This window comes from Sus scrofa, chromosome 13, assembly GCF_000003025.6.
Source record: "Sus scrofa isolate TJ Tabasco breed Duroc chromosome 13, Sscrofa11.1, whole genome shotgun sequence".
NCBI classification, from domain to species: Eukaryota; Metazoa; Chordata; class Mammalia; order Artiodactyla; family Suidae; genus Sus; species Sus scrofa.
The window spans coordinates 40,097,490-40,114,630 of NC_010455.5; the positions used below are offsets into that span (position 1 = coordinate 40,097,490).

General features: G+C 41.6%; 1 protein-coding gene across 18 annotated transcripts in view; it reads left to right on the forward strand.

Annotated features, from left to right (window-relative positions):
* Positions 1–17,141, forward strand: part of PXK (PX domain containing serine/threonine kinase like) — an 81,150-nt gene that overhangs the window by 18,252 nt on the left and 45,757 nt on the right. For 13 of the 18 annotated variants that reach the window (XM_005669678.3, XM_003132276.5, XM_005669680.3 and 10 more), the window contains exons 2-4: positions 4,249–4,299; positions 7,198–7,245; positions 15,270–15,456. The exons of 1 other annotated variant lie outside the window; for it this stretch is intronic. In XM_005669678.3, the coding sequence (XP_005669735.1) occupies positions 4,249–4,299; positions 7,198–7,245; positions 15,270–15,456 (286 nt within the window). Of the gene's footprint in view, positions 1–4,248; positions 4,300–7,194; positions 7,246–15,269; positions 15,457–17,141 lie in introns of those variants that run through there. 4 more of the 18 variants (XM_021069082.1, XM_021069086.1, XM_021069085.1 and 1 more) reach the window with 2 other exon arrangements.

Below are 17,141 nucleotides of genomic sequence, written 5' to 3' on the forward strand. Positions count from 1 at the left end.
TAAAGCAGGACAGCAGTGTTTACTTAGCACCTACCAAGTACTCAACATTGAACTGGAATTTTAAAAATTAATGCTATTCCTCTGATAAATCATAGTGAAGCAATGGATGCTTGAAGTGATTTTTGAGAAATAACATTTTCCCCCAACTCAGCCATCAAAAAAACTTGTCTTGGAGTTCCTTCTGTGGCTCAGTGGGTTAAGAATCTGACTGCAACAGCTTGAGTTACTACGGAGGCTCAGGTTTGATTCCCGGCCCAGTGAAGTGGGTTAAAGGATCTGGAATTGCTGTAGTTGAGGCTCCAATTCAATCTGGGAACTTCCACATGTTGTGGGTTTGGCCATGAAAACAAAACAAACCCAAAAACCCACAAAACTTGACTATGTGTGGTTGTTTGGAAGCACTCAATTGTGTGTGCTGATTTTAGCTCTATTGTAAGAAGGTAAAACCCAAAAATCTGCCAGTAAGACAACTCTGGGAAAAGAAAATTTCAAAGCAAAAGGACTGATCCTCAAATATAAGAATGTAGATGTTTTTAGCATTTTATCTTTATGTATTCAGAAATAAGTACATTGGCATATTGCTTAGGAGATTTGCTGTGAGACACAAGTTAGTTTTGAAATATTTATTGTGTAATACCACATGAAACCAGCTAAGCATGGTGCCTATACATAGTTGATTTACTCATAATTGAGTGGGTATTGTTGAAAGTATTATTTTTAACATAGTACAGAGCAGGCAGAAATTCCTGCTTATGTGGACTTCAGCAACCTTTGCTAACTAAACAGAAGAGAAATGAATGATAGTGTAACAAGGTCTATTTTAAAATTCGGTTACCAAGTTAACAGTGCTTATCTGGCTTTTATTTTCTAAATAACCTGTTTAAGCCAGAATTAATTCAGTAGAAAGGATTCGTTGTGTACTGTGTTGGTAAGTACTTGATTTGGTAGTGACTATGAATAATATTTAAATCATGCCATCTAAAGATGTTAAAACAATTCTGAGCATTTGAGGAAAAAAACTTAGCGGTCTTTTGTTTGTTTGTTTGTTTTGCTTTTTAGGACCACTCCTGCAGCATGTGGAAGTTCCCAGGCTAGGGGTTGAATTGGAGCTACAGCTGCTGACCTACACCACAGCCACAGCAACATGGTATCCAAGTTACATCTGAGATGCCACAGCTCACTGCAATGCTGGATCCTTAACCCACTGAGTGGTGCCAGGGATCGAACCTGCATCCTCATGGATACTAGTCAGATTTGTTTCTTCTGAGCCACAATGGGAACTCCAAATTTAGTGTTTTTTATATGATTTCATCTATACCTTGATCATAACTCCCTGTGTATATAAATAGAAGGCTGGAATAGGTCTGTGTTTCCTGCTCATTTGTTTAGTGGGAATTACCTGGGGAGGCTACTAAAACTTCTAATTCTTAGTTTTATCCTAGAGATTCTGATTCAGCAAGTCTGGTGCAAGGCCTGGGAATGTGTATCTTTAACACATTCTCTTCTTGCTCCCAGGAGCAGGAAGATTTCATTGATCAGGTAGTCTTGGAGGGAGGTCACTAGATTTGGTTTCTTTGGAAAATGCCATCACTATGTATCTATTCTACCTTTTTTTTTTTTTTTTTTTTTTTTTTTTGGTCTCTTTAGGCCCTACCTGCAGCAAATGGAAATTCCCAGGCTAGAGGTCAAATTGGAGCTACAGCTGCAGGCCTGCGTAACAGCCACAAGCAACATGGGATCCATGACCTACACCGCAGCTCAAGGCCACACCGGATCCTTAACCTACTGAGCAAGGCAAGGGATCAAACTCTTGTCTTCATGGATGCTAGTTGGGTTCATGACAGCCATGAACTTCTCTTCTACCTTATCACTTGTTCTCTCTCTCTTTCTTTTTTTTTGCCATAGCATGCAGCTGCTTGATGTAAGATCTCAGTTTCCAGGCCAGGGATCGAACTCAGGCAGTAGTAAAAGTGCTGAATCACAACCACTAGACCACCAGGGATCCCTCTCTACTTGTTTTCTTAACCACAACCTTTTCTAGCTGACATTGCACATAAAATGCAAACTTTAAGCAGTGAAAATCATGGATCTTAATCTTCTGACTCTTTGAATGCCTAAGATTAAAGTTTTTTATTTGAGATAATCATAGATTCACATGCAGTTGTCAGAAAAAGATGCAGAGAGAGTCCATATACCCATTACCCAATTTTGTTTCATTGTCAGTATCTTGCAAAATTTAGTACATCACAACCAAGACCTTAACAATGATACAGTCAAGATACAGAACACTTCCATTGGTCCAAACATCTCTCATGTCTTATCCATTTGGGCTGCTATAACAAAATACCATAAACCGCTAATACAAAACAAATTTCTTTCTTGTAGTTGTGGAATCTGGAAGTCCAAGACTAAGGTGCCAGCATGGTTGCCTTCTAGTGAGGGTCTTCTTTGTGGTTCATAGCTGGCACCTTCTCAGACTGTCCTCACATGCTGGAAGAGGCAAGGGACCCCTCTAGAGCCTCTTGTATAGGGCACTAATCCCATTCATGAGGGCTTCACTCTCATGACCTAACTATCTCCCAAAGGCCCCACATGCTGCCAGTGTCGTCTTTGGAGGTTAGTATTTCAACATATGAATTTTAGGGGGACAGAAACATTCAAATCATAGCACCTCACTTCACCCTCTATAGCCATACCTGCTTCCCTTCCACATACACTCAACCACCCCATCCTTAGCTCTTGACAACTGTTAAGCTGTTCTCTATAATTTTGTCATTTCATGAATGTTGTATAAATGGAGTCATATAGTTTATAATCTTTTGGGACTGGCTTTTTTAGCTTAATTCTCTGGAGATTCATTCAATTTGTTGCATCCTTTTTGTTACCAGGTAGTATTCCATGGTATGTATATACCAAAATTTAGCTCCTTACCTGTTTAAGGACCTCTGACTTGTTTCTGCTTTGGGGCTATTAGCAAGAAAGCTGCTATGAGCATTCACGTGTGAGTTATTGTGTGGACACAAGTTTTTATTTGTCTGAATAAATATCCAGGATTGCAGTTGCTATATCATATGATAATTGCATGTTATAATTTTTCTAGAAACTGCCATATTGTGTTCCAGAGTATCTACCATTAAAAATTCCCACTAGCAATTTATGAATGATCCAGTTTCCCTATTATCCTAGCCAGGATTTGGTATTATTATTTTTTTATTTCTGCAAATTCTGACATGTGTATAGTAATATCTCATTGTGGTCTTAATTTGCATTTGCTTGATGACTAGTAATGTTGAACATCTTTTCATGTGTGTATTTGCCATCTGTATATTCTCTGGAAAAGAATGTAGGGAGTTCCCTTTGTGGTGCAGTGGTTAACGAATCCGACTAGGAACCATGAGGTTGCAGGTTCGGTCCCTGCCCTTGCTCAGTGGGTTAACGGTCCGGCATTGCCGTGAGCTGTGGTGTAGGTTGCAGACTCGGCTCGGATGCCGAGTTGCTGTGGCTCTGGCGTAGGCCAGTGGCTGCAGCTCCGTTTGGACCCCTAGCCTGGGAACCTCCATATGCCACGGGAGCGGCCCAAGAAATAGCAAAAAAAAAAAAAAAAGAAAAAAAAAAAAAAAAAAGAAAAGAACATAACATTCCTTCTTAATCTCGAAAAGGGTCACCATGACCCACTACTTGCTTTGTATGTGCAGGTCTGGATTGTGTAAACTGTTGATATGTCATTTGATTTATAATTCTTTGTTTCAAAAACTTATGTAATTGTGCCTTGATGTCTAACAAGCGAAACAGTTCCCAGAGCTTTCTGAGAGACTGCATCCTGAGTTATAATCCCCAAGTTGACTCAAATAAAATTGTTCATTTCTTTCTTAGATCACCTGTTGATTAATTTTTTTTATCAATAAAGATATTGTTGAATTGTTCTATATCGTCACTGGTTTTCTGTTTAGTTATTCTGTCAACTGCTGAGAGAGGGGTTTTGAAATCTCCAGCTATAATCATGTATTTGTCCGTTTTTTTTCAGTCCTTTCAGTTTTTGCTTCACATATTTTGGAGCTCTGGTATTTGGTGCATACAAAGTTAAGGTTGCTATGTCTTGGTGCTTGATTCCCTTTTTATCTGTATGTCCCCCTCTGTCTCTGGTAATCTTTGTTCCAAAGTCTACTTTATCCAATACTTTCATTTAATATTTTTGATCTTCTGATTTGGGTGTTTTGTAATTGAGGCTCTTTTCCAACTCTTTTTTAGGAATATATCATTCGGGTGCAAAGAGGAATTTCTGTAGAAAATAGCTGGCAGGTAAGCTTTTTTTTTTTTTTTTTTTGTCACTAGAAAAATGTTTAAACAAAATTCTGACTTGAAGCATTTAAAAATCGGAAAAAACTTTAACACATAAATATAAATCGTATTTCTTTAAGTTATAAGCTTTTGGCTTTAAGACATATATTATGAAAAGACTTTTGTGTTCCCAGTGTTTTGATTTAATTTGTGTATGATATTACCACAGAGAATAGGAGTTTGTTCTCCAGCTGGACACAGAGTAAGAGGTAGACAAATTACTTCTTTTGTTCCTAGTAATTCAAACCTCCTCCCCTGGAGCCAAGGTGGGGCATATTAGAGTTCAGTCTCCAGGTAGAAAGAAAGGCCTGGACATGATGCAACTTGGGCACTGTATTTCATGGACTCCCAAGTCCACTCGAGGGCAGTTTCGAGAGCTGGTTCCCTCACTGACCATAGGTGGGGGTCTACTTACAGCACTTACTCTGTAGATCAAGAGGCCCTTGATTTGCACAGGGTGGCTAAATTTTGTATAGGGGCCATTTCTTCACCGTTTTAGTGATTATAGCAACCCTCCTGACCCTTCTTTCAAAAATCTTATCTTATCCTTCACAGCCCAGCTCGAATCTTACCTCTCACCTGAAACAGTCTTTGACTTTAGTGACCTGTACTTGGTCTTTTCTTTGCCTGAAAATTTCAAACTGCTTTTTGTTGGAATAATTATATTTAACATCAACCGAGCATTTATTGTTAGGCACTGTTTCAAGCACATTAATTCACTTTAAAACCAGTTCTGGAGTTTCCATTGTGCCTTAGCAGTGGCGAATCCAACTAGGATCCATGAGGACGCAGGTTTGATCTCTGGCCTCACTCAGCGGATTAAGGATCTGGCATTGCCATGACCTGTGGTATAGGTCGCAGATGCAGCTAGGATCCCTCATTTCTGTGGCTGTGGCATAGGCTGGCGGCTCTAGCTCAGATTCAACCCCTAGCCTGTGAACCTACATATACCATGGGTGTGGCCCCCCCCTTAAAAAAGAAAAAAAAAAAAAGCAGCGATTCTTTGCGATAGTATTATCCCCCCCCTTTATTTTTTATTTTTTTTGGTCTTTTCGCCATTTCTTGGGCTGCTCCCGCAACATGTGGAGGTTCCCAGGCTAGGGGTCTAATCAGAGCTGTAGCTGCCAGCCTACACCAGAGCCACAGCAACGCAGGATCTGAGCTGCGTCTGCAACCTACACCACAGCTCATGGCAACACCAGATCCTTAACCCACTGAGCAAAGCCAGGGATCGAACCCGCAACCTCATGGTTCCTAGTCAGATTCGTTAAACACTGAGCCATGACAGGAACTCCAGTATTAGCCCCATTTTACATTCAGAAGATAAGCAACTGGTCTGAGGTCACTCAATTCTGAGACAAAACAGGGTTGAAATTCACATTTCCTCTGTGGTTAACTATTGTGCTACCTTTTGCCCCCTTTACACTTATCAAAGATGGCTTTATGTTTAACTTTTTTTTTTTTTTTTTCTTGGTCTTTTTAAGGTCACACCCACAGCATGTGAAAGTTCCCATGCTAGGAGTTGAATCGAAGCTATAGCTACTGGCCTACTCCACAGCAACACGGGATCTGAGCCGTGTCTACAACCTACACCACAGCTCACACCAACGCCGGATCCGTAACCCACTGAGCTTGGCCAGAGATCGACCTGCGTCCTCATGGATACCAGTCGGGTTCCTTACCACTGAGCCACGAAAGGGACTCCTATGTTTAACTTTTTGATGTATATGTATATGTCGAACAGGCCCAAGGGCAGATGTTCTGCCAGAAAAGTCAGCTCTTGATGTAGTTTTCTAGATCCAGTCCTTTAGAGTCCTGGGGGATACTTAACAGAAATGTAGCTACTTAACTTCTTGAGTTAGAGTCTCTGTGGGTTCACTCCTGAGTGATTGCCAGATAATTCTTCTGTACAGTAGTATTTGGGAATCATCAATAAAGATTGAAAAGACTATTTGAAAGCAAAATAAGTTCTTTCCCCAGTGACTGAAGAGCTAGTAGAATTTGGCCACAGCCTAATCAGTGGCATCAACATAACTAAGAAAGAATGCATAGTCAGTGGAAGTGCACTCTTGGCCAAAAGGGGAAACTGGGAATCAGAAAGAAGTATGGCCTCTCTCTGCAGTCTAGTTTCTGGACTTGGGGGAGCACAAATGGGGAAAGTTTTATCTGAGGGAAGGATGAAATGGCCTCAAAACTGTCCATCTCCTTTTACTTTGGTTTCATGGTCAGTAAAACTTTTTTTTTTTTTTGATAAATCATTACTTCATCTTTCCAGGTGCCTGGTTAATAAGAAAAATGCTTAAAGGACTATTCACCTCGAAAACAAATACATCATCATTCTCTCTTACTAGCTGGCACCTTGGGATTTTGGCCGGCATTAACCAGTTTCCCATGGTCCAGCCAACTCTGGGTCACTGCTGGGTCTGTTTTCTGGGGCTGCCAAGTTAAGCAAGTTAAGCACCAGGTATAAGCCCTGCTACTCTTAATGCAAGTGCCTTGGCTCTAGAATACCAATACTTTTTTTTTTTTTTTTTTGTCTTTTTGCCTTTTCTAGGGTTGCTCCTGCGGCATGTGGAGGTTCTCAGGCTAGGGGTCTAATCAGAGCTGTAGCCCAGGCCTACACTAGAGCCATAGCAAGCAGGATCTGAGTTGCGTCTGTGACCTACACCACAGCTCACGGCCACACCTGATCCTTAACCCACTGAGCAAGGCCAGGGATCAGACCTGCAACCTCATGGTTCCTAGTTGGATTCGTTAACCACTGCGCCACGACCGGAACTCCCCCAATACATTTTAAATAAATAAATGAAAATTGATGGTCTTTGCTGAATCAAAACACCACTGTTTTATTTCTTACAGATTGTTAGGAGATACAGTGACTTTGATTTGCTGAACAACAGCTTGCAGGTAAATATTTTCAAACACCAGTGACACACATTTATTGCCTGGGGTACCTTAGAGACTGGTTGGAAGTGGCAATATTGGGAACAAGAAATCAGCAAATTTCTCTAGCACAGAAGATAAACTCATACTTTAAACAGATGATGTGCGGCTCTAAAAATGAACTTTCAGGAATAAATGTGATTGATAATAGTCACCTTGCAACTGGGTAACTGTGCCAGACTGCATCCTTACCACAGCATGAGATTCTCTATGTTATCTCCTTTTCTCAGGTTAGGAATGACGAAATGGATTGCTAGAGTTGTTCACTTGGAGCTGGTGTGCTCAAACTCATTAAACTAGGCAGCATAGTCAGCATTGCAGATCAACACTCAGCAGTAGCTAGAGATTCAGCAACTTTTTTCTCTTAAGTATGTATTTCTAAGTCCCTTTGGTTTAAATGTTCTTGACTTGGTGGCCATAATGGAAAGAGGGATGAGCTGCAATCTTTCCCTGGAAACACAGCTGGTGCTGGCAATGACTGGAGGGTCCTGGAGGGGTGTTAGCACTGTGGAAAATACTGGCAATACCACCCATGTCTTCACTTGGCAGATTGGTCTTCAAGGACCATGGATTATCGGAGATCACTGGGCTTGTGTCCTATCTCAGCTTGGGTTCGTAGCGTACACCCGTGAGCCAGAGTGCTTGGCTTATGACCAGCTCAGCCGGGAGGTGAACTGGCCATTGTCACTTATTCTGGGTGATCTGTGATCCTGTCCACAAAGGTCAGGCGGAATGCTGTCTGGAAGGGAACGTAATGCCTCCTTTCCCTCAAAAGGCCATTTTTTATTGTCCAGACTTTGGAAAAATAGCATTTGTACAGTCTGGAATTTCACATTATTTAAAGCACTGCTGAAGGCATGAATGCCTTATTTTCCTTCCAGTAAAATTGGCCTGAGTATCTGCAGATCTTTATGTAATTGACACATGGTCGTATATTTGAACATGTTGTCTTTCTACATTTTAATTATAGTGTGGCCAGTTTAAATCAGATCAGATTCACCTCATTGATGGGTTTAATTGGTTTCATTTATGAATTTTAATAGCATATTCTTTCCACTTAGACAAAAGCTGGACCTGTGATGATGCTGTAGGTGAGGCACTGATGTGCAGTTTATTCTAGCAGTGGATTTTCTCCACAAGACCCTCAAACAGTTCCATGTGCTCACAGTGTCATGAACATTTGGGCATTAAACACATTGGGCCTACTATGTGTTTTCATCTTTATGCATAAGTGAACCCTTGCCTAGTTTTAAAGAAGGGGAAGTTATTTTGTACAGTGCTGTTTAGCTAGAGTAAGAATCATGGGAGAAATATTTCTGAAATTGAAATTGTCTGAGTCTGGCCCCCAAGAATGAGGGGGTGGTGTGGAGGGTTTTATCTTCTTTTTTTTTTTTTTAAATGGTTGCACCTGCGGCATATAGAAGTTCCTGGGCCAGGGATCAAATCTGCACCTCCGCAGTGACCTGAGCTGCTGCAGTCAGATTATTAATCTACTGCACCACAGCGGGAACTCCTCTCCTATTTGTTCTTGCTTTGGGGATATAAAATTGAATCTCCATGACTATGCAGTTATGGCCTTCTTAATATAATAGAATTTTATTTTTGCATCAGTGTAATTTTCATTTTTAAAATGGGCACTTTCAATGTGCATCTTATTTCAAATGCAAATAACCATGTCTATTGATGTTGGCTTGTGTTGGGCAGGATATGGCCAGACAGCATTTCAGTGGGAGGATTTTATGGATCCAAGTAAACAAACGGAAGAAAGTACATACAGCTTTTTGTCAAAAAAAATAATAATTTCAAAACAACCTCCATAAAACAGACCAAAAGGACTCCAAAACCACAGAATAAAACTGTGACCATGAATTTCAGTGTCTGATTACCCTTCTGGCAGATACATGAGCTCCTGCTGAAGAAAGAGAAATGTAATACACACATGCAGAGTTGTCTGACTCCAATAGGAAAAATGCCTAAGTGGAAAAAAAAAGCAGGATGTAAAGTTGTACATGCAATATAATAATTACATGAAATGTTTAGGAAAAAAAGGTTGGAAGGGAATATGCCAAAATGTTAGCACATCCCTAGGCAGCAGGATTATGGGTTATGTTTTCTTCAGGTTCTTTATTATGGATTATGGGTTATGTTTTCTTCTGTTCTTTCCAAGTTCTGTACAAATAAGCATGTGCTAACTGTATACGTAGAAAAACAGCAAAAAGCTGTACTTTCCCAACTTTTTATAGGGAGCATATCTTATGGTAACAGTAAAGAAATATCATCACCTTATTTTAAAAGTAACATCAAATGAGTAACCATCCAGGGAGATGACAAGCAACAGAAAAGAAAGAAGCAGGAGACGCAGTAATGCAGACTGCAGGGAGCCCTCGGACTGATTCTGCCCCTTACCAGTACTGAGACCTTGGGTCAGTTACTCTTTTCCGTCCTCACTTTCCCCATCTGAAGCAAAGGTTGAACCGGATGGTTTCTCAGGTCCATCATAGAACAAATTTTTTGGAATTTGATTTTACTGCTCATAGTTGGCATAGGAGAGACTCTACTGAACACCCTGGGTTAGGGAGTTGGAGGGGAACACATTCCAGTCTGGAATACTCACTGGAATGTAATTGAAGGCAATTTGCAGGTCATTAAGGTCTGATAACAGGAGTGAGAAATTAGCAGATGCAGAGTTAGAAGGTTTTTCCCTCCAGACAAAAAGCTAGTTTTCTTGAAACTGATTAAATTTGTCATGGAATTTAGAAGCTTCTGTTAGGCTAGCATGGGTCCCATTATGGGCTTCAGCCCCCACTTTGGCTCTCAGACCCCCTTTGTATTGTCACTCTGCAGGTACTGTGAATGAAGGAACTTTGGGGACTTCTCTGCTGGCTTTCTTGTTCTCTTACTTTTATAGAAGGGACTCAAGAAGCGAATCCATACGGCATGTTGAAGAGGAGAGAATCCAAAATGGGATGATGAGGTGTCTTGCTTGAAGCCATCCATGTGGAGGTGGCTAGGAAATCACTGGCTTAGTGGCTTCATCACTCTATGTGCGTGTATTCTTTCCCTCTCTTTTCTAATTAGTCATGGAGTTCCAAATTTTATATTTTGATTGGTAAGCCTTGTAGAAATTCTGGGAGGGAACTGAAAGAGAAAGTGAGTTTCTCTTGAATGCTAATCTCCTTTAAAAGGCAAGATTTTAGAATATCATGCACATTGCCTAATTTTAATAATTTTAGGAAAATTTGTTATGAGATCTTAAACCAGGGCAGGAAAACACCACCCATCTGCCTAGTGGACTGACACAGCAGGGACCCTGTAATCACAGCTATGTTTCACCTGGTAATTTGGATGAGCTGATGGAAGGTCTGGGCAGATCAATACATTTTCCTAAAGAGAAATGACACATTAAAAAAAAAGCTTGGTTGAAGCTTAGAGGCTACAAAATTTGAAATATATAGCTTATCAAATTCCTTCTCACATTCCCACCATCAATGACAAACCTATTGGGGTTTGAATCTGATGTTGGACGTGACTCTCCATTCTGAGTGATGTGGGGTTCAGCTGAGTCTTCTCTTGGGCAGGTAATGCAGGGAAATGCACTGATATTAGCCAATAGTATTTTTTCTTTATTTGGATAATGGTAATTAAAAAAAAATATCCTTGCTGTCTATATGATCAGTTTGATAAGCAAAAGGGTTTCTTTCTCTTTTTTTTTTTTTGTCTTTTGTCTTTTTTGTTGTTGTTGTTGTTGTTGTTGTTGCTATTTCTTGGGCCGCTCCCGCGGCATATGGAGGTTCCCGGGCTAGGGGTTGAATCGGAGCTGTAGCCACCGGCCTACGCCAGAGCCACAGCAACGCGGGATCCAAGCCGCGTCTGCGACCTACACCACAGCTCACGGCAACGCCGGATCGTTAACCCACTGAGCAAGGGCAGGGACCGAACCCGCAACCTCATGGTTCCTAGTCGGATTCGTAAACCACTGCGCCACGACGGGAACTCCCTCTTTTTTTTTAATTGAAAACGTAGTAAATGAGAAATGTAAACATTTCATAGCATAGAAATAAAAATTCATTGACCAGCCCACTCCCAGAGGTAGCTGTTCTCAAGCAAGTAGTGTGAGTCCTTTTAAATATTTTTTGTGCATATATAACTCTATGCCTGGGCTTACACATTTACACACACACACACACAAAGATGAGATTATATCCTGAATCTTAATAAAAGAGTTTTTAAAAGAAGAAAATCAAGGAGTTATCTTGTGGTACAGCAGCTTACAAGTATCTGACATTGTAGCTGTTGTGGCACAGGTTCAGTACCTGGCCTGGGAACTTCTGCATGCTAAGTGCATGCCTCCCCCATCCCACCCCCCCAAAAAAAAAAGAGAAAGAAAAGAAAGAAATCAATTATGTTTTCAGCAATGTATTTGAATTGCACATAGACTCTTAAAGTTTAAATCATCTGGAAAATGATAGTCTGTTGAGCGCCTGTATTAACTTTTCCTCTCTTCTAAAGCCACTCCTAAACAAGTGTAAATTGATGTAAATCGATTTTATATTCCCCACTCCGCCAAATGGAATAGGAGAGGAGAAACCTACAACAAAAACTTTTTTTTTTTTTAACCTAGCCTGGCATGAGGAGCTTCCCAGGCTAGGGGTCTAATCGAGCTACAGCTGGCAGCCTACACCACAGCTCACGGCAATGCTGGATCCTTGACCCACTGAGTGAGGCCCGGGATCAAACCGGCAACGTCATGGTTCCTAGTCGGATTCGTTTCTGCTGCACCATGATGGAAACTCCACAAAAACATTTGAAACTGAAAATCCAGTGGATAAAAGTTAATGAAGCAGATAATAAAAAGGCAGAATTCTGAGATAGCAGTGGGGCATGGATAACCCCATTGGGTCCCAAGTTACACCACAGAACCTCTGAAAGATTTAGCAATTGACAGCACCAGGTGCTGCCTCCAGTGTGGGGTGAGGCCAAGCTAAAATCAAAAGTCGAAAGTACATTTAAGAAGCAGTCAGATCTCCAAATCTCTCCGTCTGAGCAACTTATGCCTGCTTTTCTCCCTCCGGTAGAAAACTGGGTTTATTCTCTGGAGAGGGTAGGACAGCCTTTAGACTGGGGAATGCAGGCACAGTTGGAAATATTTACATAATAAACAGAAAACCTGTCCACCCTACACCCCTGCCCCCAGCCAAGCCCTCTCCTTCCTCTCAGCTCCCAGATTTCTGCCAGTTGGGTTTAGACCCACCAGGCAGGAGATTGGAAGATTCTTTTGCAGGGGGGATCTGCCCAGCATAAAAGCAAAGAGCTAAAGACACTGAGGTCACAAGTTATCTTTTATAGTCTCAGAAAGACAAAAAATTGCATTACATTTAGGATGCTATTGAGGGGAATAAAGGATTTTTTTTTTTTTTTTTTTTTGTCTTTTTGCTATTTCTTTGGGCCGCTCCCGTGGCATTTGGAGGTTCCCAGGCTAGGGGTCGAATTGGAGCTGTAGCCCTTGGCCTACGCCAGAGCCACAGCAACATGGGATCCGAGCCGCGTCTGCCACCTACACCACAGCTCATGCAACGCTGGATCGTTAACCCACTGAGCAAGGGCAGGGACCGAACCCGCAACTTCATGGTTCCTAGTTGGATTCGTTAACCATTGCGCCACAACGGGAACTCCAGAATAAAGGAATATTTAGAAATAAAAAGGATAATAGAAGTTCCCATTGTAGCTCAGCGGTAACAAACCCAGCTAGTACCCATGAGGATGCCAGTTCCATCCCTGGCCTCAATTAGTGGGTTAAGGAGCCAGCGTTGCTCTGAGCTATGGTGAAGGTCACAGACACAGCTTCGAACTGGCTTTGCTGTGGCTGTGGTGTAGGCCGGCAGCTGTAGCTCTGATTTGACCCCTAGCCTGGGAACTTCCATATGCTGTGGGTAGGGCCCTAAAAAAATAATAATAGAAATGAAAACTCTTTAGAAAGACTAAAATATAAAGAAAATATCCCAGAAAAAAACTTAGTAGGAAAAAAATGTTCACATAGGAAAAGCTAAGAACAGAGGACCAGTCCAGAAGATCCAACACTGGAAAACAGGAATTCCAGAACAAGAAAGCAAAGGGGGTCGGTGGGGGTGGGGGTGGTGCAATAATGCCCTACCTGAAGAAAATACCAAAGAACGTAAGGGTTTTAGTTTCTAGGTTGAAAGGGCTGAGTACTCAGCACAGAGAATGAAGGTAGAGCTACATAAAGGCACATGAATTCATAAACTGAGGTCGAAGAGAAGATCCTAAAAGCTTCCAGGGAGAGAAAAAAGCCGGAATCAAGAATCTACTGTTTGAACCTTTAACAGCAGCCCTGGAAACTAAAAGACAATAACGTAGTTCCTAAAACTTCTGAAGGAAAAATGTTTCCAACTTAGAATTCCCGATCAAGACTCATTATCAATCAAGTGTGAGGGTAGAATAAAGGCATTTTTTAACATACAAGCTTTCAAAAAATTTATCTCCCTTGTTCCCATTGTGGCGCAGTGGAGGTGAATCTGACGAGGAACAATGAGGTTGTAGGTTCAATTCCTGGCCTCACTCAGTGGGTTAAGAATCCGGCGTTGCCCATGTGCTGTGGTCTAGGTCGCAGATGCAGCTTGGATCTGGCATTGCTGTGGCTGTGGAATAGGCTGGCAGCTGCAACTCCGATTCAATCCCTAGACCAGATGTCTCCGTATGCCACAAGTGCGGCCCTAAAAAGCAAAAAAAAAAAAAAAAAAAAAAATTATCTCCCTTGTTCCCTTTGTGGGGAGCTGACGGAGAATATATATCTATACCAAAAGTCAGGGGGTTATCTAAGAAGGGGAAAGATGTGGATAGAGAAACGGGGTTCAGCAGGAGAAATGGCAAAGCTTCTCCCACATGTTAGTGAAGGGAAGTCCCAGGATGCCAGATTTGCAGCAGGTATAGGGACCACCAGTTCTGCTTGGAGCAGGTATGGGTTCTAGAAGGTACTCCTCAAGAAGGTAAAATGAATGCATCTTTGTATCCAAGTTGAGAAAAGGCTTAGATGAAGAGTTTGGAGTTGAGGGAGTTCCCATTGTGGCATAGCAGAAACTAATTTGACTAGCATCCATGAAGAGATGGGTTTGATCCCTGGCCTTGCTCAGTGGGTCAAGAATCCAGCATTGCCAAGAGCTGTGGTATAGCTTGCAGACATGGCTTGGATCCCACATTGCTGTGGCTGTGATGTAGGCCGGCAGCTACAGCTCTGATTCCACCTCTAGCCTGGGAACTTCCATGTGCTATGGATGTGGTCCTAAAAAGCCAAAAAAAAAAAAAAGTTTGGAGTTGAATAGGAAACTGAGGGGAAAAAAAGACTATCAGTTGACAGGAATAGTAAGCAGGCTCTTTGGCTTAGTTGTGAATATCATTTACCTAATACAAACACAAATATTACATTAAGTAAAATTATAACATGACTATATTGGAAGGATTGGGAGTCGGGTGTGTGGAACAAGATTATGATTGTGAAAGAGAAATTCATCCTCATCTTCCAGGAGAAATTTATAGTTAATGCCTAAAAGTGAAAAATGAAGACATAATGTGAACATTCCTCTTCCATACCAAAAAATCAGCAAAAGGAGTTGAAAGTAGCTGTCTCTAGGGGGTAGGGAATGGCTGTGCCACCTGTTGGCAGAAGTGGTGGTGTTGGGGGAGCATCGTGGGACTGCTAATAATAACCAAAAAAGAACTCTTTGACTCTTGAAGCTGTCCATGTGTAAGTTCAATAAAAAGAAAAACACATTAAAAATTGAATTTTAAAGTTGCTACACTTTATACAGCATTTTATCAATTTTAAGATTTATGGTTTTTCGCATGTTCTATGACTAAAATTAGGATGCATCTTGAAATATCTTAGACCTGATGAAACATGATGGCTCAGGATTCTGATATTGTATTTTATTTGGAGATGACATGAATATAATACTTTTTTTTTTAAATTAAAGATTACAGGCCTAAGTCTACCTCTTCCTCCCAAAAAATTGATTGGTAACATGGATCGGGAATTCATAGCTGAGAGGCAGAAAGGTCTTCAGAACTATCTCAACGTTATCACCACCAATCATATCTTGTCTAATTGTGAGCTGGTTAAGAAGTTTTTAGACCCAAACAACTATTCTGCAAACTACACTGGTAAGCAGAGGGCTCTATCAGCCACAGTCCTGGGGCTAAAGAGGGACTTTTCTTTGCTGGAGATAACGTATGTGGGAGAAACTCCTTCCAAGGGGGAGATGTGTGCATCTGTCACAGGGCATTATTCACTTTCTAATACTAACCTGATTGTAATTTACTGTAGATGTGTAGAAGAAAATTATTACTTCTCAAATGTTTGTAATGTCTGTTTACAAAATACGGAAGAGGGGATTCCCATCGTGGCTCAGTGTGTTACAAACCCAACTAACATCCATGAGGATGTAGGTTCGATCCCTGGCCTTGCTCAGTTAAGAATCCAGCTTTGCTGTGAGCTGTGATGTAGGTCACAAACTCGGCTTGGATCCCACGTTGCTGTGGCTATGGTCTAGGCTGGCGGCTACAACTCTGATGCAACTCCTAGCCTTGGAACCTCCATATGCTGCAGGTGCGGCCGTAAAAAATAATTTTTTTTTTTTTTAAAACGGAAAGAAAGGAGTTCCTGTCGTGGCTCAGTGGTTAACGAATCTGACTAGGAACCATGAGGTTGCGGGTTCGATCCCTGGCCTTGCTCAGTAGGTTAAGGATCCGGCGTTGCCGTGAGCTGTGGTCCACAGACGTGGCTTGGATCCCGCGTTGCTGTGGCTCTGGCGTAGGCTGGCGGCTACAGCTCCATTTCGACCCCTAGCCTTGGAACCTCCATGTGCTGAGGGATCAGCCCAAGAAATGGCAAAAAGACAAAAAAAAATAAATAAATCAAAGAAAATATGGAAGAGAAGTTATTATCATCGATATTTTCTTTAACAATACAGAGGGTAGATAATCCACAGTAAATCTTTACAGTAATCTCAATTTGATTTGATTTGGTGCTGTTTTTGCTTATAGGCTGTACTATGCCTAGGTTTTCTGGGAATTACATTAAGCACAACAGTGATTCAGAGGGTCCTTTCTGTGTCTTCTCAGTTGCTGGCTGAAACCCGCTCTGTGCAAAGCCTTAGGAAGAGGTGGTTCTCTTCCAAACCATTATTGGATCAGGGCAGCAGCAGGGGCCTGAGTAGGAAAGGATGCCAGTCATGCACAAAGCTAGTGTCAATAATGTGAGCCCGTCGTCAGCAGAATGAGTGATTAAATATTTAGTACCTCTGGCGTGGCCTTGAAGAGACCATTAGAAAGTGTTGTAGAAGTGAACCAGTGACTAGAATTCATCTGATTTGTTAAGGCTTAGAGTCTATGGGGAACTCTGGGTATTATTAATAAGGTCATTTCCTTGCTAAGAGAATAGATTGTTTACATGCTACACATTAGGTCCTCAAAACACAGCTTTTGAAGTAATTAGAGGAAGACCATTTTATTTCTGTTTCACATGGAGGGCAATAGAGGACTACTTCTCAGGCACCAAACTTTTCTGTATAATAGAATCACCTGGGGAGCTTTAAAAATCCTGATGCCCAGGCTGCGTTCATGCCAATTCAGTCAGAATCTCTGAAGATGGGCTTTCTAATTTGTGAAGGTCCCCCAGAGATTCTAATATGCCTCTGTTTGCAAACCGCAGCTGGAACTTGCTACTCAGTGTGAGTCCCCTCACCAGCAACACTGGCATCACTGGGAGCTTGTCAGAAATGCAGAATTCAGGCCCCAACCCAAAGCTATGGATCAGGATGTGGTTTTAACAAGGACCCCAGGTGACT